The sequence below is a fragment of the Polyodon spathula genome, chromosome 12 (assembly GCF_017654505.1).
Source record: "Polyodon spathula isolate WHYD16114869_AA chromosome 12, ASM1765450v1, whole genome shotgun sequence".
Taxonomy (NCBI): Eukaryota; Metazoa; Chordata; class Actinopteri; order Acipenseriformes; family Polyodontidae; genus Polyodon; species Polyodon spathula.
This window is the reverse complement of record NC_054545.1, coordinates 15,320,382-15,343,755: the sequence shown is the minus strand read 5'-3', so window position 1 is coordinate 15,343,755 and position 23,374 is coordinate 15,320,382. Positions and strand designations below refer to the sequence as shown.

The window sequence follows — 23,374 nt, the reverse complement described above, 5'->3', positions numbered from 1 at the left end:
TGTTTGCACATCTACACCCTGTACCTTACAGCTTTCTAAATGTGCTTTGGTTAAAAAATCACAACTCTCTGTATTCCCTTAAGTCCATTAAAAACAGAGTCCTCAACCACCTCATTCAAAACATAAATGTGATGCATCTATTTGTAAGCTGATTGACTAAATAAGTGTGTTACGTATAGACACTTGGAGATAGGCTTTGTAATTTCACCAATAGTGCAACATTTTACTTTTCAGAAATCGACCCTTATGAGTAATGTGTAATACATATATATATATATATATATATATATATATATATATATATATATATATATATATATATATATATATATATATTTTTTTTTTTTTACTGGTAGTATCCTGTCCTGCTTTTGTAAAGCTGCATTGAATAATGGTCTAGTGCATCCTGGTACAGGTGCATTAAGAAAAGCGTTACCGATTGTATTTCTAGCCATCATTTCTTTTGCTGTGTTTTTTACATTACAGGTTTGGCATGACTGGTTTTGGAACCCAATGTAACAGAAATAAACAGATTAGTAAAATCAAAATACATGGCGGGATGTCTACAGAGAACAACTTGGCAAGTCACAACAAATTCACAGCAGCACATAATAATCATAATACTGAACTTTATAGGTAAGACAGGTAATTTGTTTAGGATTCGGTATCATAAATTTGTGTATTCTTCTAATAAAAGGCAATTGAATGTATTCGTAAACAATTGAAAAGAAAATGGACAGGTGGCCATTTGGCTCATCAGGTCTAGAATAGCAGCTGATTGCTCACTTGTTGGAATGTCTGCTGCAGTTGTTTAAACTGTACAGAATACTGCTTTGTAATTAGAGATGGATGGGGGGGGGGGCATGGATATAACCAATTCCACAAGAGATGGACAGCAATAGTGTCATGAAGAACAGCAGTTGAACTCTAGTAGCTAAGAAAAAGCACTGGATTCAGAGCTCAAACCACAGATCAAGTAGCTACATTTTGCTGATTTTTATTTTGGCGTGACAATAAAATAAAGACATTCAACCACAATCGGAGTTTGATGCAGGAAAATGCTCAGGAAGAACAATACAGACAATCAACAAAAACCGTAATCTGAATAACAGCACACTTTCAGAGAGGAATAGTCATTTTAGCAGTGTAAAATATAACGTGGTTGTGATATGGTACAGACAGTCAGGTATCACGCATAGAAGAGAACCGCTTTAGCTCTTTTGACACTCGGATCATGTCTATTAAGCTTTTGCATTTTCTTCGTAAAATGTAAGCATGGCGGTCTTTCCTGTATTGCACTTCCTTTGTTTTTCTCATCCCAGAGACGGGTCATTACTTGGCTTTTGGAACACGATCCAGCTCTGAGGCCGACAGCCGCGGAGCTGTTGAAAAGCGAGTGAGCGCCTTCCTCCATCCCAGATGGAGGAATCTGAGCTGCATGAGGTGCTGCACCACATGCTGGCTAACCTGAATGGAAAAGCCTACCGCAACATGCTCCATCTGCTCTTCTCACAAAATATCTCACCAGTGATGACATTGACCTCTGCAGTTCCTCTTCTTTTTATTTTCATGTTTTGAATGTTTAAAGTTCCAGGACCCCTGAAAACTGGATGGGCGTGCAAGTCAAGGGGCAATCCAGGAGCAAACCGCTTCACCCGTCGTAGCTGTGAAAGCCCCACATGTGCTCTTTTGAAAAGAAATTATCTATCTATCTATCTATCTATCTATCTATCTATCTATCTATCTATCTATCTATCTATCTATCTATCTATCTATCTATCTATCTATCTATATATATATATATATATATATATATATATATATATATATATATATATATATATATATATATATATATATATATATATATATATTGTACCATATTAGGACCAGAGAACACAGTTGGGAATTAAGTGGAGATGCTTAGGACAGAGGAAATGAGGCTTCATCGAACAGACCATGTTGAAGGTATTTAATGGGGTAACTGGGGAAAGTATTATGCTGAGGGCTGAGCGAGTATTGGCAACAGTTAATAAATAAGGTTATAACATACCATTTCATGCTTAAGTGGATATGTTCCATCTACTGTCTGTACAGTATGTGATTGTATGATGGTGAAATACATATTGATGATTTTTTTTTTTTTTTTATTAGGGAAGCTATTCATCCCATGGTGCCAAACTACAGCAATATGTATATGAAACAGTAAGCAGGGTCTTTAAAACACATGGTAAGTACTGAAGGGGATTTCATTGAGCAGGAGAACTGCTTTTCTTTGTGTGAAACTTGGTTAGGACATTCCTAAGATCAAATAACAGAGTCTTTGAGGGAGCAGTTGAATGGCATCTTTATAGGTTATATACAGTGGAAGAAAACCCAATCTGACACACCATGCCTTAGGCAACAGTAAACAGTACTTGTACAATAAATTATTTTCTTTAGTGTTCTTTATTGGGTGTCATGTATCCAAGGTGATATTGGTATTCTTTAAGTTTTCTAGTATTTATTTTGCTCCACATTTTACCCATATATTGAATATGAATTTCAGATTTCACAAAACCCTTTTTACCCAGCTAAAATGTTAATTGAATCTGGCGCTTTTGTTTTCTCTTATAAACTAGCCTTCAATAAGCTGCTGCGACGTGCTGGTGGTTTCTGTTGCCCAGACGTCGATGGATAGAGCTATTCAAATCCTTCAGAAACGAGGTGTCGCAGGTAAGTAATTGCTATAGGGTCTTCCTTTTGTAAAGTGATGGTAGTGATCCTAAAAGGAGTTGTCAAAGTTAACCCTGACCTAATACTTTGGTCAAGTGCAGCACATAAATCAGGACCAGAGGACACAGTTGGAAACTAACTGGAAGTATCAAGTGAAACCTGACTTGTTTTACAGCTGTCGGCAGCAGCTTGATAAAGTGTCGAAGTAATTTTCTTTGCTAGTAATATAACAATTTGTACAATAATCCATATGTGTGAATTATGCATAATGTATACTACTGTAAGTCATAACATAGTAAACTATTATTTCTCTACCTGTAGCCACAAGAAGCTGTGCAGGAACGTTGCAAACATGCTGGAATTGCATTCGTTTCTGAAAAAGAGGGAAACTACATCAAGGTAATGTGTGATCTACTACTGATCAATATTGAAACTGAAAAAAACTGAATCTGTTAACAAAGCATATGCAATTAGAAACAGAGGTCTTAATGCATTGTCGAGTGATCTTCCCTTAAACTAGACCCTAAAGAATTGTTAGTAGTTGTGAGTTTTTCCAGCAACTTGATCATTTCTGAATATAACATATCAGGGCTCAAATTAATTTGTCAACATTTTGGAAGGGAGTGACTCTTGTGTCCAAATAGTTGATAATTTTTATAATGCATGTCTTTGACATATACTGAATCAAGTTACAGGCACACTTGTTTCTTTTATATTTAAGTGGATTTTAGAGACAGATTTAGTGCACCATCTCATTCAAAAATTCAGGACCAAATTTTCTGATGACAGGTTTACTAGGAAGATAAATTGAAATTGTATGTGTGAGTTTCCAAAGATGATGTCCCACGGAAATGGGAATCTGCTTCAGAGACCAAGTTTTTAGTGAGCTACATGGTGTAAATGTTGCAGAAGTGTAAGGGGACGTGTGCTGTTGCTGAATGGAAGGCCACATATGCATTATTTTACTCTAAGTGTAGGATTTACCAAGCCCTGCAGTCATTCCCTTTTCCATGAAAAATGAGAAGTATATTTGGATTCCTGTCAACTAGTAATAAATTCAAAGTAAATTGAAAGTTGCAGGTCTTTGAAAATCAAAATGTGTTTCAAATCAACCAACATTCAAGGTCTTCAAATTTGTAAGTACTCCAACACGCTGTATAAATGCAGTTGTTATAGTATGATGGTATAACAGATGCAGAAAGATGAGTTTTTTTCCTCTAAATGTATCTTTTTCTTTTGCGTTTTTAGAGATGTATCTGAAAATGGTGCCCTCCAGAACATCAGAACATCACTTCTGCTCATCACTTCATCCAATTGAATTTCTTGTACTTCTTGACCCATTCCTTCATACCCCGTTCCTCTAAAATGATCTAATTTTAATACAGCTATTCTACCTCTTGGCTAGCTAACCTGACATTCTGCTTCCATGTTTATTGCCACATTGGCAAGATACCATTAATGTGGAGTCCACTATATCTCTGTCTAGTGCAGTTGTTGACTTATACTGTATCTTAAATGTTTATGCACATTCAGTTCTTTTCTGAACATTTACACTTCATTTTATTAAGTTCAGAATGTCAAGACAAATGCTCCAATATTTAGTAGAAAGTGATTTGTGAATACAACAGACATTAGAAATGGCAACAGTGTATTGATACAATATTTTGATTCTTGCCTGCGAGGCTTAGTGAGGCAATCGCCTAATTGATACTTCAGGGAGATTGGAGACCCCCATATATTTGAGCCTAGGGACTGCTGTAGAGAAAGAGAAGAGGTGGAGGGATGTTGATGCAAGGACACATTTACAAAGCAGGGATGCAAGTCCTTTATATACTTGAGGAACAATAAAGATCCAAGCACTCCACAAATGTCAGGATTGACCTTTGATCTTATAAATCCAAGCTGGATCTCTGCCTGCCCTTTATATTGCTTCCCTCAGTTGGCATGTTCTGGGTGTTGAATGAATGGTTCTGTAGTTACCTGCATCTGTCTTGCCTCACTTTAAAATACTGACACAACATTTGCAAGTTTCCAGTCTTCTGGAACCTCGCCTGTTACATATCTGTTTCCATAACGGTGTTTCCCCATTTGTAGTATTACTTGGGAAATGATGATTACTTCCTCCAAACAGATAGAACAGCTGTTCCTTTTGTTCTAGGAGCTGAGCCATATGGAAGCAGCACAGTGCTGAATGTGAATGTTGTAGCGCCTGAAAAATTATCTGCCAGCACAAGAAAATGATATGAAACGGAGGTATGCTACTTTTATATTTAATTTGTGTCATTGCTTTCTTTTTAAGGGTTGTATTAGGCATTTTCTACAGAGGAAATGGATATCAAGCATCTGTAGGACACCTGTGCCAATTCAACGCTTGTCATCTTTTTATTCCTTAAGGATATTATCTTCAAGTATTGCTCATCCTTGTTAGACATCTTTTTGGGTCTTCCAGTCTTGGGTCTGTCAATTACAGGTGTTTTTCTGTACTTGTTGATTATGCTTTGGATACCACACCTTGAAAATCGAGTGATGCGAGCTATTTCACTCAATGTTTTTCTTTCTTTGTGCAAGTCAAGGTTGTTATTGGAGCTGGTAGTGTGAACATCCAACAGCACTGACATGTGTGTTTCTTTGTTTTTAGGGTGGTAGTGCTGGTTTTATACAGCTATAAAGATGATTACTACAAGATTCTCTTTTAAGCTTTAACGAAACAGATTTCCAAAAACAAGATCCTTAGTGTTCTCTGGTGTTTGGATGTCCATAGGCTATAGCAAGCTTTTAGATTTGAATTCTTCACAGTTTACAGGCTGAAGTAAAGTAATTGTAGCTAACAAACATATCTGGCCCTGCACTAGGTGGAAGTGAAACTGTCCGCACCCCTTGAGTCCCTTCTTTCCTGTCAGTAACCAACTAGCTACTTCCCCTGTCTGATGGCTGTCATGTTTTGACCCTGAAGGCACTGCAACGGGGAATTGACCAGGGAAGTAAAGCAGCAACAGACTTCCTGGAAGGCAAGGCAGGCACACTTTCTTTAACTTGTACCAGATGTCATGATTTAACCCTTTGCAGTCCATTTATTCAACGCTTGTCAGGCGCATCGGGTCCAATTTATTTTTACACGCACTGTTTAATTTTTTTTTTCCCCAGAATAAAACGGGTTTAAAAATAAAAGCATTGAATCTCAAAAGGACACCCAGTACAGTATCTACAGTCAAGCCCCACCCCTTGTTCACTGTATTTTTCGTATACCTCTTTATAGACTTGTATACTGATAAATCCTCCCCTGATCATTCGTTTTATCACCAAGCTCCTCAATAATGCGATCCAAGTCATTATTGTATTACTATAACAATTCTTAAAAGCTCTGCAAATGTCTGATTTTTTGAGCGCTCAGCCATTGAAAGGTTTTTTTTGGCTTTTTCCGGAGAAAAAACAACTTGAGACCTGTGCTTCATCTTTTTGATGATGTTGGACAGGGTCCGACATTGGACTGGAAAGGGTTCAAATGGAGAGGTTTTTGTAAAACATGTGTTTATTCAGAACTGCACATTTGAAACCTATATAATGAATAAACATAAACACCTGTGATGGATAAGATTTTTTAAATGATTTTGTTCATTGCAACCTGTACTTGACTTTTATTCCCTGGTAAAGGCTGGTGTATTGCAGGTAAGTTACTATTTGGTTCCAGGATGATAAGACTGGAGAGTCTTTTTTTTGGTACTGACAGTATTAGACGGCATCATGGACATTGTTAAAAACCATTTGTGCTTGCCCATCCGCTGGCAATGCAGCAGTGCATCTCAGAAACAGAACAGATTCTGCTGGTTTTCTAGCGCAGATAGGCAATGTCTGTACTTGCAGTCCAAGGCTGCTCAAACAGATTTGTGCAATGTGGGGTCTGTGAAAGTGTTTATCATTGAATTATATCTATTAATGTTGTATTAACACTGGCATTGACAGTGTGGTGCACAGAGCTTTCTCTGCTCTTCATTAACAGCCCAGCTAACCTAAGCAAATTGCCATCCATGGACCGGAAACAAGACTTCAAAACAAGACTCAAATAAGAGCCCAATCAGTTTTCAAACTAGGGGTATTTAACCCTTTCAGTCCTCAATTATTTATACACCACCTCGACTGGGACCTAGGAGTTCTGAGAGTTTCCATCACAATTTCCTATGGCCTATGAAAACATACGGCACCAAGATAAGGTGGGACCTGAAAGGGCTCAGTAATACATGTAGTGCAGTAAACTTTGCTAAATGCATTTGCTTTATTACTGTACTCATTTGAGAATGAAACAATTCACAGAATATACACATTCTACAAGGCAACAACGATTCTGATCACAAATTATTTATTTGTCGAGGAAAAATGTTTTACAATCAAACATTTGCTGTTGGGAAAATAAATAAGCAACTTTACATGTTCTGAACAGTAAAGTAGGCAAAGAAAGAAAAGGTTAACGCAACTAACACAAGGTTAACACAGCTAAAAAAATGTACAGCAGGTTTGGCTCCCTCGAGCTTTATGCTCTTTACCTGCTGAGCACTCTGATTGATTAGCTTTTTAAAACTAGTTTTATTAATAATAAATAAAGTTATGTGAAAAAATAAATAAGGAACTATTTCTTTCATCTACTTTGATCTGCTTATTTTTACACAGGAGTTTACAAGCATTTGCAAAAGCATTTAACATGTAGCTTCCCCCATGCCTTAGAAAACATTTTAAGAAGTTAAGATTAGTAATATTTTTAAATATCATCATCATCACATCAAGTCTATGTTATTAGTATACAAGCACACTGTCCAAAAAAGTAAGATACCCCAAAATAAAAATCTCTTTATATGTAAACCATATAATAATAATATAATAGAATAACAATAGTTTTGTAATGCATTTTACATGTAAAACAGGATAATCAGAACAGTAGTGCTTTTATATAAAACCAAATATGCAACTACTAACCCTTTGCTCCAGCCGACAATAATGTGGCACCCATCTTTCACAGCTCTCCTTATAATTTAAGAAACTCTGCATTGCTTTGTACTGTTATTTTTTTTTTTTTTACAAAATCATTTAAATGATGTAACAGTTTTGTGAAACATGCATGTGGTAGAAGCAGCTTGTTGCAATGAACCACAAATATACAATTCTCATTTTTAAAATCAGCAGCGCTTCTGATTTACAGAACCTATATCCACAGAAGAAATCAATCTGCTAGTGTTAGGGCTTTAAGAATAGGGACCATATGCTGGTGTGTACAAGTTACTTACTTAAATGCCCTAAAAATAGAAATGATTTAGACTTCCGCCTAAAACAGTTGTCCTCGTTTTGTTAAAGATGCTTAAAAAACAGCCTTTTCTGACGCCCATCTTTTTTGTTATACCGATGGCACTTTTGAAAATGTGCAAGTCAGATAACGACATAGAGGGATCCCTGTGATTGTGTGAGAGGTTCAATCCTCTATAGAACTACAGTGCCAACATTCCACAGCTGCTGCAATACACAAACGGTGTAATCAAAGCTACCCCACTCCCAGCCTGTACCAGTAGAATGAATGTACATACAATTTAACCTGATAAAGTACGTTTTAAGAACTGTAACGCTGCTAACTGTTTGTCACCATTTTTTTTTTGTCCTCTGTAGTTTACTTCATACAAAATTCGTGACCTGGTAATGCAGAATTTGTGTTAAATAAAATGTGCTTCTGTTTCGACTTCTTGTTAAATACACTGGTAAAGAGGCACGGCCTGCTGTATTCTGCTGGTAAATTTAGGTTAGGGTAGTTGAATGCTCTTGAAAGCGTTATGTTAAAATGCTCCAAATATGGGTACAGAGAACACAGGACATATGAGGAAAAGGTAAGTAATACTTTAGTATCCATAACTATTAAACATCCAATAGTGCTGAATTTAGAAATACTAAAATCAATTCTAATTGTGCTGTTTCGCTGTCAAATAAAGTTGAGTAAAAGGTGTTCTGGATCTCCTTTCTAATAAAGCAATGTGAAAAGACAATGCAGGGGCAGTATAAACAATGACGTACATTTGTATTTTTAAGAATTGTACTGTTATACAGTCAGCACTCGGATATATACGACACTCAACTACACGTCAGCCACGTGTTTTTTCTTCAAGTCAGTCTGTCTTTATTTTGCAGTTACACGGCACTTCCTCCAGTTTTCCCTGACGAAAATGCAGCAAAAAGAGTGAACAAGACCAGCTATTGTAATGTAAAACAGTCTGTGATCTTTAGTTGCTTGTACATTTTCATTTACAATTGAACTGTGACATTAGGGCCTTATCAAGCACCATATTCTGCAATTTGGAATCCTGACTTTGGATATTGTTTTGATTATGGATTTTATTTTTTTGTTATCTTTTGCTAAATTTCATTCCATTTTTAAGTTTTATACAATTCTGTCCATGGGTAACATTTTGATTTCATTTTGCTGTTGGGTTGTTAATGGGGAATTTTACATACTGCTACAATAGTAATTTGAATAGTGCTTTGTGACGGTGGTACACAATGAAAGGTGCTATATAAAATAGGTGGCTGTGTGGTTCCAGTGGTTACAGAAACAGGCTTGTAACTAGGAGGTCCCCAGTTCAAATCCCAGCTCAGCCACTGACTCATTGTGTGACCCTGAACAAGCCACTTAAGCTCCCTGTGCTCCATCTTTCAGGTGACACATTGTTGTAAGTGACTCTGCAGCTGATGGATAGTTCACACACCCTAGTTTCATATCTGGTAAAGCATTTTGTTATAGTGATCCAGTATGAAAGGCACTATATAAAAATAGATTATTAAAGATTTATTTAAAAGTATGTACTGTATTACAGTCCACTTGTCTTCTTTTTTGGCAAGTGATATTTTCAGAATCATATCATTCTGAATTAAACTACTCCTGTTGAAAATATAGTACTGTACCAACAAAACCAACTACAGCACATCTAAATGGAAGCCTACTTATTTTACAGACCGACAGTCTTTTCAGCTATGTATTTTTGACAGTGTTTTTTGTGTTCCCTGAAAAAAGGACAAGAGTTGGAACGGGACAAAATGAAATAATCAGATATGCGTCGCATTCTTTTTAACCATCACTGAAGTCAAATTTCACATGGTCGGATATATGAGTGTCGACTGTATGCTGGATTTGGCTGTGTGGGAATGGTTGATGAATATCACATTTTCAAGTCATACTGTTGCATACAAAGTTTGTCTTAGTTTGGGTTATTTAAAGCTTTAGTAAATTTTAAATATAAAGAGCTCACAAGATAAGATTGCAAATGTACTTCGTTTTGCATTGCAATATCCATTTTAATGGACAGTTAATGAGTGTCTATTCAATGGGCTGTAAAATGAAACACACATCCCAGGCCCCCGTGTGTGTTTCTATCCCAGCAGAGGGCATGGCTGCTGCTTCTGGTTTTCTGCTTGATCGCTGTGTCTTTCATTGCTGATTGAACCTGCTTCTGTGGTCAAATTTACTCTGCATTCATTCTTGACATTTCGAAATGTATTCTCCTTTGATGGCTCCATATATACGACAGAGTTTTTGTTCACATGTTTTTTCAAAATTACGGTCTAAAAAAAAAAAAAAAAAGCCATAAAAAAAGCTAGGATTACATACAAATAGTAATTTGAATGTATAAAAAAAATAATCTAATGATGCAGTGAAAAATATTATGATGTATTTATAATTTATTTTATATTGTGTAATATACATTGAGGGTAAGTACATAGCTACTCTATTATTATTATAATTATTATTATTATCAGCACAAGAGAAAGGATTCACTTATTATAATAAACCTGTTGTAAAGAATTGATGTCAGACACATTATTCTCATATTTGGGTTTCTGTTTCCAATTGGATGAAAATGTCAGTATTGGAAAAATCACAGCAGTGTCATTGAGGGATGTGTTGAACGTGAAAACACTTCAGTGTACAAGTGTATATGCTTTTATGTGCAATACTTAAATACAGTTGTCTTTATATTGGATCTCTGGTCTATTTCCTTTTGCATTTAAGGTAGCTGTGGCAAAGCTTGCTTCCTTAGTAACTATAGGACAGTTTGCTATGAAAAGTTAGAATTTTGTTCTGCAGAAACTGTAGAACAGAGACAGCCATTGTTAGGATGGTAAGTGACTTGTTCATAAACTCTGATTCAGGCTCTTCCTAATTCAGTGCCCTTATATTACATTTAAAATGTTTTCAAGTGTCTTAGCTTGATGAATGTATTTATGATCGGTGTATCTCTATGCATTGTTTGTAGTGTCCTGCCTTCCTTGTAATGTTACCTTTACGTGATATTTGTTGGCGATTTCCTTTGGTATGCCGATTGCTCTCCAATGCGTTTGTACCCGTGGTGTAAGGCACTGTAAACATGTCATTCACATGGTGTTGTATGTTTTAAAGTGCTGTGTGTTCCGAAGGTGTTAATATATTTCTTACCTTTTTGGGTGTACTGTAGCAGGGCATTTGTACCCATTTCTTCTTCTTGTTTATTAAAAGAGCAGCTATGAGGAATATGACTGTAGTCAGTAATATACCGGCTAGAATCCAGGCTGCAGATTGGTATATCAATGCAACCTCCGTCTGGCTTGGATAATCTTCATTTAGAATTTTTTCTTCTGAAATGAAATACACAAGAAGACACTATTTCATTTCAAATGAATCTCCATCGGATTCCTGAGATGCAGTTACACAGCATTAATCATGTCCTGTTGTGTTATGTTTTATAATACTTTCACTCTATGCTTTTCAAAAAAACACTTAGAGTGAGCATAGATATTCTGTTATCATTGTGAATTACGTGGTAGATGAGAAGAGTAAGAATGCATTATTGTAATCCAGCGATTTTAAATATTAACACCACACAACACACATGAATTTGCTTATGTTAAAATCTCTCACAATAAGACCTCTACATACATTTGAATTGGCTGCTCTTATTACTGAACCTTTTTATTTATTTATTTTTTAAATACAAGCTTTTCTAAGAAACTTTTTTTGCAATAGAAATTTTAGCAAACAGGTTTATCACTGCGGTTGTGGGAAAAACTTGCCACAGCTAAAATTGCTTTTAAACTCTTGACTGTAACTAACACTTTACCTGTATTTGAAATAACGTGTGGCACTTCACTTGTGGACAACCATTGTTCAGTGTCCTCTGGATAGGTTTTCACAGAGGGGGCAAGAGATGACAGCACCGTTGGCAAGATCGTTGTGCCATCTTTATGGAAGGAAAAAAGGAATCCGTTAAAATAAAGCAACTTCTTATGTTTATGAAGTTCTCCGTGCTGGTTAGATTCACTTTGTATGATTTTCAGTTTCAATCATAGCATTATAGTGACACTTTTTTAACCTCAGGTGTTCAAAGTACCAGTGTGGCCTCAATGTGGCTCTCAGAATCACATCCAACCTCTATTTATATCTGGCACACCAGAGTGTAACCAGTAAATGGCCCCCTGTCAGATGTACCTGTCAGACATGATTCTAAGAGCTCATCCGAGGTCACGGGTATATTTCAACTTCCATGTTTTAAAAAGTAATGACAAGCACGAAATTATAAAACTTAAATGAAAACATTCAGAAGAACAGACTGTGCTTGACACTGAAGCACGATAAAATGCACATTAGATACCAAGTTGTAGTAAAAGCCCTGACAGCAAGGTACTGACTGTGGAGTAAACAGTTGTTATATCAATAAAACAAATAAAGCAAGATCTTTCTACTACTTTAATGTAATGTGCTTTTACAGGAATAAAATAATACAACTATAAAACATCTGAATGAAATGCCTCCATAATTTCTGACAGCACTATAACTATTGTGTCTAAAAACAAAGGGGCGAATATAAGCGCAGACACTTTCACATTCTCGGGTCACTCTTCTAGCTCAGCACGAAATTTATTTCTTCATACGGATCAGACAGCCCCCTTAACTTTGTTTGCTCTGCACATTTCACAAGCTTACTAATTATCCCCCTGTCCAGATAATTTGTGCAGAAGATATACAAGGACATTTTTAAACTATGTTTTTTAGTTTTTATTCTGGATTGGACCGCTTTAGCTTTTAAAGTGAGTTTCAAGATTCTAAAGTCCTTTTAGCCTCTAGAAGGCATCTACTGTAGAGTAATGACTGCTCTCTTTGGAATCTGATTTGCTCAGGTGACCTGTTTATATATTCTTTAGGAAGTTATCATACTAAAATCACTGACACTGCCGCACACTGCAGGTCAGATTTGTATTAAACATCTTACTTACCTAAGCAATATGGGCAACATTGCCCCTTACGCAAGACAGGAACTCTGCAAAATGCAGGAGGGCAGCTTTGAGAGAAGCACTGGATGATTCCATTATTGCATGTGCAGCTTGTGCAGGGATTAGCTTTCCAAGATTCTCCAGCCAAAACAATCTCTCCTTCGTTGGATATACAGTACTCAGGCTGACTGCTGTTTACAGGTAAAAGTGGTTTAAGATGGTCATCTGTGGAGATAAAGTTGGGTTGAGGATTATGATTTTTCAGCCTATTAAATCACCTTACAAATCATCCCATTTCAGTTTGTTTGACTACATCTAATGGCAGTCGTTGATAAATACAACAGATGCAGCTGTTAGAAGACATGGCTGATTTAGTTAAAAATAATAAACAAAACACCCCTTTAAAACCAATAGAATTGATTGACTAAAAATACATGAATATTGGGACTTTTCTTTTTGTATGGTTTATGTCATGCTTCATTTTGCCGATAGTATATCATAGAACCACTGCATTAAAGTGTCCTTTTTGGTCTTCTTTTTCATGCCAAAACATACAGTAAAACATGTCACATGCTTTGTGAATATTCTACAGATATCAAATACAATGTCAATTAAACGTGTCAGTTTTCTTAGCACAGGAATTTCTGCATTGCTCTTCTCATATTGCATATATGTTGTGGAGCTGAGAATCATTCCTCTTTTTATATATCGCAGCTGGCACATTGTAACTATAATACCCATATTTAAAAAGGGAAACAGCGGAACCAGGAAACTACAGAGCCATCAGTCTCACCTTCATAACATGTGAAATCATAGAATCAAGTGTCTGAGAGAAACTAGACCAGTATCTATACAGCAATGGCATCACAGGAGACAGTAAACACAGATTCAGAAAAGGCCGCTTCTGTCTGACAAATCATAGACTTCAACAAAGAAGCCACTGCAACTATGGACTCAAAAAAAGTCTAGGACATCATCTACTTGGACTTCTAAAAAGCCTTTGACAAAGTGCCATATGAAAGGCTAATCCTTAAGCTGCAATCCGTGGAAATACAAGGTAGTGCATGCAAGTGGATACAAGACTGGTTAAAACACAGCCACCCAGGAAATCCGTAAAGGTTTAGACCACATTTAGAACTGGGCAGAAACATGAAATGCCAACAAATGGAAAGCGTAACAAGCTGGTCACAAAGGTCTGAGGTTTAACGTGCCGGGCGAGCTTAGATGGGCTAAATGGCCTCGTCTCGTTCAGAAACTTTCTTATGTACAAAGCTTGTAATGAAGTGTTGCTGCTGGAAGCAGGTATAGGAGTCACAGCCAATACATACCAGTTTGACGCCACGTCTCGAAGGAAAAAGATTTCTGACTGTGTCATACACTATGTACATGCATAGTTGTTCAATTATAATGTAAACACCACATGCTTGAAATCTTTTTCTGCACAAAAACCGCCACAGACCGAATGTAATGAACCTTTATATAAAACATAACACTGCATACCTGGGCAGATGTTACAGCATGTATCCATGCTTTTGACAGGTGTCTGGCAGAGAACGGGAGGGCAGACCTCGGTGTCACACAGAACACGGCCCTTCCTGCAGGTACAGTGGGTGCACTCATCAAGTTGCCACGTCTCTCCTTCCACATAGAATTCTCCTCCTGGGGCTTTGCACACAGCAAGATCAACTGCATCAGGCTGCTGTCCACTGCCCGATTCATCTGGAAACCAAACACTGTTATTCAGCAGCGGCAGTTAGTTTTTCTATACAAACTTTATCTGACATTTCTTCCCTGCACTAGTTGGATGCTGTCTTTTCCTTGCCAGATTGAGCCCAACCATCCTGTTCTGTAGTCAGAGGATCACAAGAAAGCTATGCCTGGTACCCAGGATTATTCAGTACCAACGTTATATTAAAATAATAATCATAAGAGGCATTACACTTTCGGCTGATCGTTGAACCCTACTGACCCCCTGCTTACTTAAAATCACAATTAGCAAAGAGAAAGACTGAATACAAGTCATCGTAATCTATGTCAAAATCCATGCTTCACATGGCAAGGGTTGAGTTAAAAGAAAAAAAAAACTCAAAGTTGCGCAACCATATATTAACCTTTGACCTTTTGTCTGACCAATCTTGGCTTGGGTAAACTGGGTACCTAGTTACATTGCAACCTCAGGTGGAAATTATTTCCATTTTTTGCCTACTGAGTAAAAAATGCTAAAGGTAACATGATGAATATATATATTTACTTTCAAACTAGTGTACTACCTTCCTTTGGAGCCTAGAGATTAAAATGTTACGAGGCCCAGGACCGAACAAGACTCGCCCCCCCTCACAGGGGTGCTTCGTTAAAGCTGCACTTGCCTTCACAGCTCGGGCAGCACTGTCCCGTTTGGACCACAGGATTTAAACAGCTTGGAACAGGGCAGGTAATCAACACACACATCTCCCGGGCAGCCTGACAGTAACAATCCCGACAGCCGTCATGCCAGCTCTCGCCCGCCTCATAACGATCACCGGTAGCCGTCAGACAGTAGTTGGCTTTGGGAGCAGGAAGTGAAGTGCTTGGAATATGTTTGGTATCTGTAGAAAAACATGGTATTAACTAGAAGTATTTCATTGTATTGCAGTGTACTGTATTGTCTTTCACAATGGTTTCAAACTAAATTATTGTTAAAGTTCTGATGCTACCTTTGAACGTAAACATCAATCTTTTCTACTTTCACCTGAAGAGACCTTTAAGGTCTTGAAAGCTTGTGATTAATTATTGTTGAGTTAGTCCAATAAAATGTATTTATTTCTCTTTGTCTATCTAAACTAAAAAAATAGAAAGCAATAGCGAGACTTTTTTTTTAGTATTGCTTAGCCTCTTAAATTGTATAAACGCAGTCCGTAATGTTTAAGATTGAATCGTTACTTGATTTAAGCTTAAATATTATTTTTTACAAAGCAATCTTGACAATCCAATCAAGGTAGTATGTTCTATAGTGCAGTGTTGTATCTTCAGATACATGGTAGGGGCAACAACTGCAGATCTGAATGAAACTGTGTAATTTGCCAAGATGTTAAAGCCGTGCAGTTTGTTGAGTTCTGCTATGGCGTTAATCAGTTGTTCAATCTCATTAAAACAAGTTAGTTACTGCACTATAAAAAAGGGTCTCAAGTATAAATACAGTATGGATTAAATATAACATTGATCACATAATTAAGCCTACGGTAGATGATCAACCAGTAAGAAAGTAAAATGATTTGCATCTTCTTAGACTTTAATATAAAGATGTAGTTCTATAACCGGTACCGTATTTAAAAAAGTCTACACCTCAAACTAAAATGATATGATAGTCACTACTCTGAACTAATGAAATTAATTATGACTGAGGTTCAAACTAAAATCAACATATTATTTTTGTACTTGTTCACACATGCAAGAAAGGTGGAAAAATTAAACTACAAAAATAAGCACAGTGACACATGTTTTTATTTGTTGTTGCTTTTCTTTATCATCAAACCCAAGGGGTCTTTCCCTAAAAGATTCTGAACATTGGAGCTATAAAACAGAGCGATTGCTTTAAAGTAGGTGTCATTTATTTATTTGACATTCTGTAAAACATGCATGAATTGTACCTTTGCACAGACAGATGGAGCACCCTTTCTTACTCTGCTGATAACCCTCCCAGCACTCCTTATCACAAGTAAAAGGAGGGCATTTCACACAGCGACACATCTCACAGCCATGTTTGTTTCTCCTGTGTCAAAAGAACAGCAAAAGGTCATGTTAGATCTGTTAAAGCTGACCAAACACAGTACAGTGCAAGTCAGAATAAAGAGATCAACATACAACAATGCAAATCTACTGCACAAAAAGGGAAACGTATAAATGGATCAGCTGATACTAAAATTTAGCGCTTTTGAAGACTGAAATGCTTAGTTCCCAGTTTTTTGCATTACCTGCAGCAAATAAATAGATCCATGCAGTTGCATTTCTGAGTTAGTACTATTCATTTAAGGGACATTTTATTTTTTTTAAATGTAAAAATGCAACACAAATCAATACTGAATGTCAAAGTAAATTCTTACAAAAACATTGACACGGCCAGTGCTAAAGGATGGGGGGTCCTTTTCCACAGATGTTCTTTGTGTACATATTGTTGCATGAGGTATCCAGACACTGCCTGGTGGCAGCCTTCACAATGCCTGGTTTCAGTGTATTATAACTTCTACAATTTTGACTAATACAATCCAAGCTGAAGGGTGGTTTGCAGGCCAAATTATTTCTCGATGTCAGTGATAGATTGTTAACATTGTTTGTACTGACTTTGATATTTGTGTGTGTCCTAATCAGAAGACTTACACATATCCATATGGACAGGTCTTACTGCAGGACATTGGACGACACTTAGGTATCTGAGAAGTACATTCACATACAGGACAGCCGTAATCATCCGTCTCGTAACCAAAGGGACACTGGAGTGAGCAGTACATGTCCAGAGCTGGACAAGATTCATCTGAAACAAAAGCATTAATATAATCAAAACTGCATTTATTACCCTCTAAAAGTCACATTTATCACTGCCAAGGACTTCTTGAAAAACAGACTCCATAAAGTCTACTGCCTTGTAATAATGCAGACACCACACATATCCTGTTTGTAGCTTCTCTCTCTATCATGGCCTCCAGCTGATCAACCCAAGGATACACAGCTGTTACAGTGTGCTTCAGCTCGTCAAGTCCCTGGGTGCAGGATTTGACCGACAACTAGCTACTGGAGGACATAAATTCAGCATGGCTCTAGGATTTTGGACTCACATTCTTAGCTCTTTTGGCATCCAGAAGAATAGAATGCATACAGTAAGTGCCACATGTGCTGTGATCTGTTTTAGCCACATTACAAACAGAAGGGGTGAACAGGGGGCAGAAGATTTCATTAATCTGGTTTTAGACATAATGGGACCCTTTTGGCCTCGGAGGTAATTGACAGATTTTTAAATACCTAAGTTTAAAAAGCACAAAACCATTTGAAGTGGATTTTCTGTTTTAATGTATTAAATTGTAAATTTTTCTTTTTCAATGTATAAATGCATTGTTTTTCTAAAGCAAATCTGTGTAAAGGAAGTGAGTCATGCCCACCATGTTTGGCCAGGCTGCACTGCAGAAGGTACCATGATGCGTTCTTTATAAGGTCATGAAATGGCTGCAGATATTGAAATATAATTTGTTCAAAAGTCTTAAATATAATAAGATACCTGAACTGTATCAGTACATATGATCACGCCAGTCCTTTTTTTACTACTGTTTTTTGTGCTTGTGGTAAAAATATATATTGCCATTGAACACTGTTTTTGTATTAATGTATCAGTTTAACCACTAACTAAAACCACAAGGTGTCAGTATTTATGTACATCTGAATATAAGCAACTTGCTTAATGCTTCCCATTAAGGGTTGACAATAATGTAACAAATAATACAAATATGCTGAATGGCAAAATGTGTTGCAAAACACATCTATACACACAGCTGAAGTTTACATACTTCAATGCAAATTTATAATTTCTAGAAATTTCTCGAAAAACAAAGAATTTTAGGAAAAATCTTTTGTAGCAAAAGTTTTGCTTGTGTGGATGAGTAAAAAAGTTACAAGAAATAGTTTACAATTATATATTCCAGCAATTTGTTTGCAAAACCCCACAAATGCTAATTCAAAAGTATACATACCCTTTGATGCTGTGATAGTATTGTCTACAAGGTACTAGAAATTTCAATATGATAACGCAGAACCTAATTCTAGAAAAGTCTAGAAAATCCTGGATTGTAGGTAAACATTCTTAGAGAGTATAAAAGGGTTAGGCATAGGATGATTGCTGTCATTAGCAATAAGTCAAGATGGGAAAAAGTAAAGAGCTATCTGAAGACCTTAAGCAGAAAATTATTTATTGTTATAAAGCCGGATAAGGATACAAGAAGATTTTCAAGCATTTGAGTATCCCAATTTCAGCTATTGTTTCTATTAATCAAGAAGTGCAAGACTCATGTTATTGTCACAATGCTCCCTCAGTCTGGAAGAATGAAGGTTCTTTCACCAAGAACAAGTAGAAGAACTGTGAGGAAGGTTAATAACAATCCGAGATTGACTGCCAAATATATTCAACGTGAATAGGCTGCAAGTGGGACTGGGGTTTCCATTTCAATCATAGGTCTGGTATTGCATGGTGAAGGTGTCAATGTTTGCAGGCCAAGGAAAAAGCCACTCTTAGGAAAACATCACAAGGAGAATTTTTGAGCTATTTGGTCACACTGATAGTCATTACATTTGGAGAAAGTCTGGTGAGGCGTACAAAGAAAAGAACACCATACCACCTACTGTCAAGCTGTTTTCCCTCTAATGGTACAGGAAATTGAGTTCCAGTACATGGGAAAATGGATTCCATAGCATACCAAAAGACACTGGCCAATCACCTGTAACCCTCCACTACAAAACTTAGTTTGAAGTGCAACTGGACATTCCAACACAACAACGATCCAAAGCACACCTCAAAATCTACTTCAGAAGAATCATGCTAAAAGCTCATTGACACATATCCTAATCGTTTAAAAGAGGTTATTATTGCTAAAGGAGCTTCAACTAGCTATTCAGTTTTGCAAAAAAATTGTTGGAATAAATAACTGTAGACATGTATTTCTTGTAACTTTTTTTTCCTCATCCACAAAAGCAAAACGTGTGCTACAAAAGATCTCCTAAAATTCTTTGTTTTGGAGAAATTTCTAGAACTTATAAATTTCCATTGGGGTATGTAAACTTTTGACTACAACTATATATATATATATATATATATATATATATATATATATATATATATATATATATATATATATATATATTAACACTTACTTGTTAAGCATTTACATAGCAAGCATCCATTCTTATCTTGCATAAATCCGAATGGACAGTCTTTCTCTGAAAGAGTGCAGTTCTCAAGTTTCGGACAGATAATTGGACTAACTGTTTCATATGTAGGTTCTGAAATAAGCAATATGCAAGATGTGTTAAGCTATAAAGCAGTAATACAAATATCAACGTTATTTGATAAACATACATGGATATGCATAGATAGCTACATACTGTACATTCCTACATACATACATACACGGATACATAATGAGTCTTTGTAATACAACAAACCTTTCACCACAAGCGAGGAGAGGCTTGCTAAGGTCCCCTTTATGTTAATATGCTATTAATGTCATATCAAATTGCATTAGTAATTCCTGTTCCTTAAGTGAAGGACTGTAGGTGATGTTTTAAGGTTAATTTCTCTCATTTCATGCTTAGGGAGGCAAAGCTAACAATGTGATTTACAGCATGGATATGGAATGGAGTCCTAGTGGAATGAAGATCTACTGGGCATTCTGTAACCTTTAAAAACAATGGATCCTATTCACTGTCGTCTGTTTTTAGACACTTCATTATTTGATCCATCAAAATTTAACTCATGAGCTTAAATTCATGACACGAACACACTATGTATCTAAAAAGGTTAATTACTGTGAGGTCAAACTTAATTTTTTTCAACATATATGTGTTAGCAATACAAAGTATTCAGTGCACCTTCACAGAATGGGCAGCACTCTCCGTGCATCTTGACTGGGTTTTGGCAGGTCTGTTTGCAGGCCATGGCAGTGCAGTGAGGATCCCCATCAACACACTGACAGAAGGTGCAGTCGTCCTCTTTCCACTGCTCGTCGTGGTGCCTCAGTTTGCTGTTTACCCAGCAGCTAGCTCCACTGCTCCCGAGAGAAAACAACCCTGTATCTTAAAGGAAAAATAGCGCAAGTCATACAGTGTACAGCAAGTGTAGATATAGCGATCTCGGTTAACGCAGGCAGGCGCCTCACACAGGGCAAGGCAATCCACACACAGGCGGAGGGTGGGCGCAAACCCGGGACCTCTCGCACTAAAGCATAGCGCCGATACTGTTGTACAAAAGAGCCATCTCCTTTGAAGGAGCGTATATCGGGCTTATGTCTTTGTATGTGATTACGTCACCTACCAGCCCTGCTGCTGCCTTTCCCCATGCAGGCTGCACTCTCCCCTGCCTGCCTCAAGTCTGCCCTGGACTTGCTCACCAGGCTACAGTCCGACGAGTGCATGTCGGGGCACCTGCACCCCACTTCTAAAACTAATGTAGCGATCTCGGCTCCCACAGGCAGGTGCATCACACAGAGCGAGGCAATCCACACACAGGTGGAGGGCGGTCGCGAACCCGGGACCTCTCGCACTAAACATAGCACCAATATTGCTGTACAAAAGAGCTGGTTCCTTTGCAAGGAGCATATATCAGACTTATGTCTTTGTATGTGATTACATCACCTACCAGCCATGCTGCTGCCTTCCCCCGTGCACGCTACACAGAAATGAAAGCAAATCAAATGCATGCAGTTTAACCCGAGGGCTCTGTGCCAGCAGAAGATTTATCAGGCAACACTTTTGGCTCATTATCCAAAATCTCACAATAGTGTTCTGCAGTCATGGTTGGACAAGTTTGGACAACCACTCACATAGCCATCTGGAACAGTTTGTACTCACTACATTCACACTGTGATTCATGACACACTCCAAAGTCTACAGAAGAGTGGATGTAAAGTGTGCAGCTGCTTAACCATAGTAATCAAAATAATGAATAGATGTCTGTATCTACACATCTACACTGTGTAATAATACAATATCTTCATATTGCACCTATCATAGTGGACCACCATCACAAAGCACTTTACAGGGGCAGGCTGTGAACTGTGCATTCTATGAAGAGTCACTTATAATAGGACATTGATTTCACATCTCATTTGAAGGACAGAGCACAAGGAGGTGAAGTGACTTGCTCAAGGTCACACAGTAAGTCAGACAATGGCAGAGGTGGGATTTGAAGTGGTAACCTTCTGGTTACAAGTTCCCTGGACTTTAACCACTGGACCACACTCCCTCCTTAATACTCAAAAAATTGATCAATGATTTGGTGATTCTTATAATTAGCTATTACTATAATACCGTCAACCTTAGTATAACTTCATGCATGTTCTATTTGAACAGAGCAGGAGGTAATTACGATACCCGTCTAATTAAGGTCTAAGTGGCTTCTCCTCTGCCAGGTCTATTTCGAGCAGTTGTCTGTAGCTCAAGGTGGAATGTTGAAGGGAGCAGTGCAGCAACATTCACTCAGTTCAGAGATATTTTGCTTTTGTGCTGTCCCAGTTATTGGGGGTTTTCTGGTTAGTTCAAGTATTTTTCACTATAGATTGATTGTGCGGTGTCATGTGAATTGTGGATTAAGGAGCCTCAAAGATTCTTTTCTTTTTTCCTTGGATTATTTTGCTTAGTCTAAAGTTGGGTTATTCAAATAATATTATAGGACTATTTTAAATTTTTTTTTTACAGGGACTGTTGGCGATAAGCTAGGTATGCCTGCCACTGAAGAAACCCTTTTGCTGATTTGATTTTCAAGAAGGTTGATCAGGTCAGGAAGCATCCCTTGCAGTTCCTGTAGGGCTCCATTTGTCATCCACATTGCCTATACGGGGACTTTGGGATGCTGATTAGCCCTGTGTAATATGTGATCGTTATGGGTGTCACGATGGAGGACAGTGAAATTCTATCAGCAAGCCTGTAAGCATTTTGAAAAATCACCAAAGTCTAAAATCAACACTACCCAAGGGCATGATCAAAGCAAATTTCCTACATAGCCAAGCCAGACGTCATCACGTCACACACATGTCTCCGATTATAGAGACGGCAGGCATCAGAGAGGAGTTTGACTGCTCAGGAGCTCTGAAATCTATAAAAGTCCTCCGGCAAGAAGTCAAAGTTGAAACCAACAAGATGCAATAAAATAAAACAAAGCTACTTCCTCCAGCACAAAAAGCAGTTACAGGTCAGTGCACACTGCATCTGTTTTACTGCCGTTATGGTGAACACACGCAGCAGCAGATTGAGTCAATTGATCTTGATTCCAAAATGAATCCATTACTACTAGAATGCAATTCTAACAATTGTAAACGGCTTTATTTCTACTGTACAATAGGAATGTATACATTCCAACATAGGCCAGTTACCAATCAGTCCCAAAAACATTGGTTTGCCCTAAAATGTATTAATTCTTTTATGTAAACTACATAGAAAGCCAAAAACAAATCAGTTTGAAATTGCCAGGAAAAAAAAATATGAATACTGAAGCCGATTATAGTAATGCCATTCTACTTTAACGAAACTACGTAAAGCAGTTTTGTTCCTGACTTCTTTGCAATGTGACCAAATTGACAATGGTCTTAATCCACTCAAGTAAACTGGAGTAAACACTGTACAACAATGGAAATGTTCTTTATATTTCTTCTTCTTCTTT

General features: G+C 37.3%; 1 protein-coding gene across 2 annotated transcripts in view; it reads right to left on the bottom strand.

Annotated features, from left to right (window-relative positions):
• Positions 1-9,758: 9,758 nt before the first annotated feature.
• Positions 9,759-23,374, bottom strand: part of LOC121325045 (cysteine-rich motor neuron 1 protein-like) — a 40,483-nt gene continuing 26,867 nt past the window's right edge. For both annotated transcript variants that reach the window (XM_041267348.1, XM_041267349.1), the window contains exons 6-15: positions 20,590-20,793; positions 19,873-20,001; positions 17,338-17,491; positions 16,611-16,732; positions 15,351-15,569; positions 14,485-14,703; positions 12,988-13,209; positions 11,835-11,954; positions 11,174-11,352; positions 9,759-10,302 (exon numbers count right to left, since the gene is read on the bottom strand). In XM_041267348.1, the coding sequence (XP_041123282.1) occupies positions 10,111-10,302; positions 11,174-11,352; positions 11,835-11,954; positions 12,988-13,209; positions 14,485-14,703; positions 15,351-15,569; positions 16,611-16,732; positions 17,338-17,491; positions 19,873-20,001; positions 20,590-20,793 (1,760 nt within the window). In that variant the 3' untranslated portion in view covers positions 9,759-10,110. The remainder of the gene's footprint in view (positions 10,303-11,173; positions 11,353-11,834; positions 11,955-12,987; positions 13,210-14,484; positions 14,704-15,350; positions 15,570-16,610; positions 16,733-17,337; positions 17,492-19,872; positions 20,002-20,589; positions 20,794-23,374) is intronic.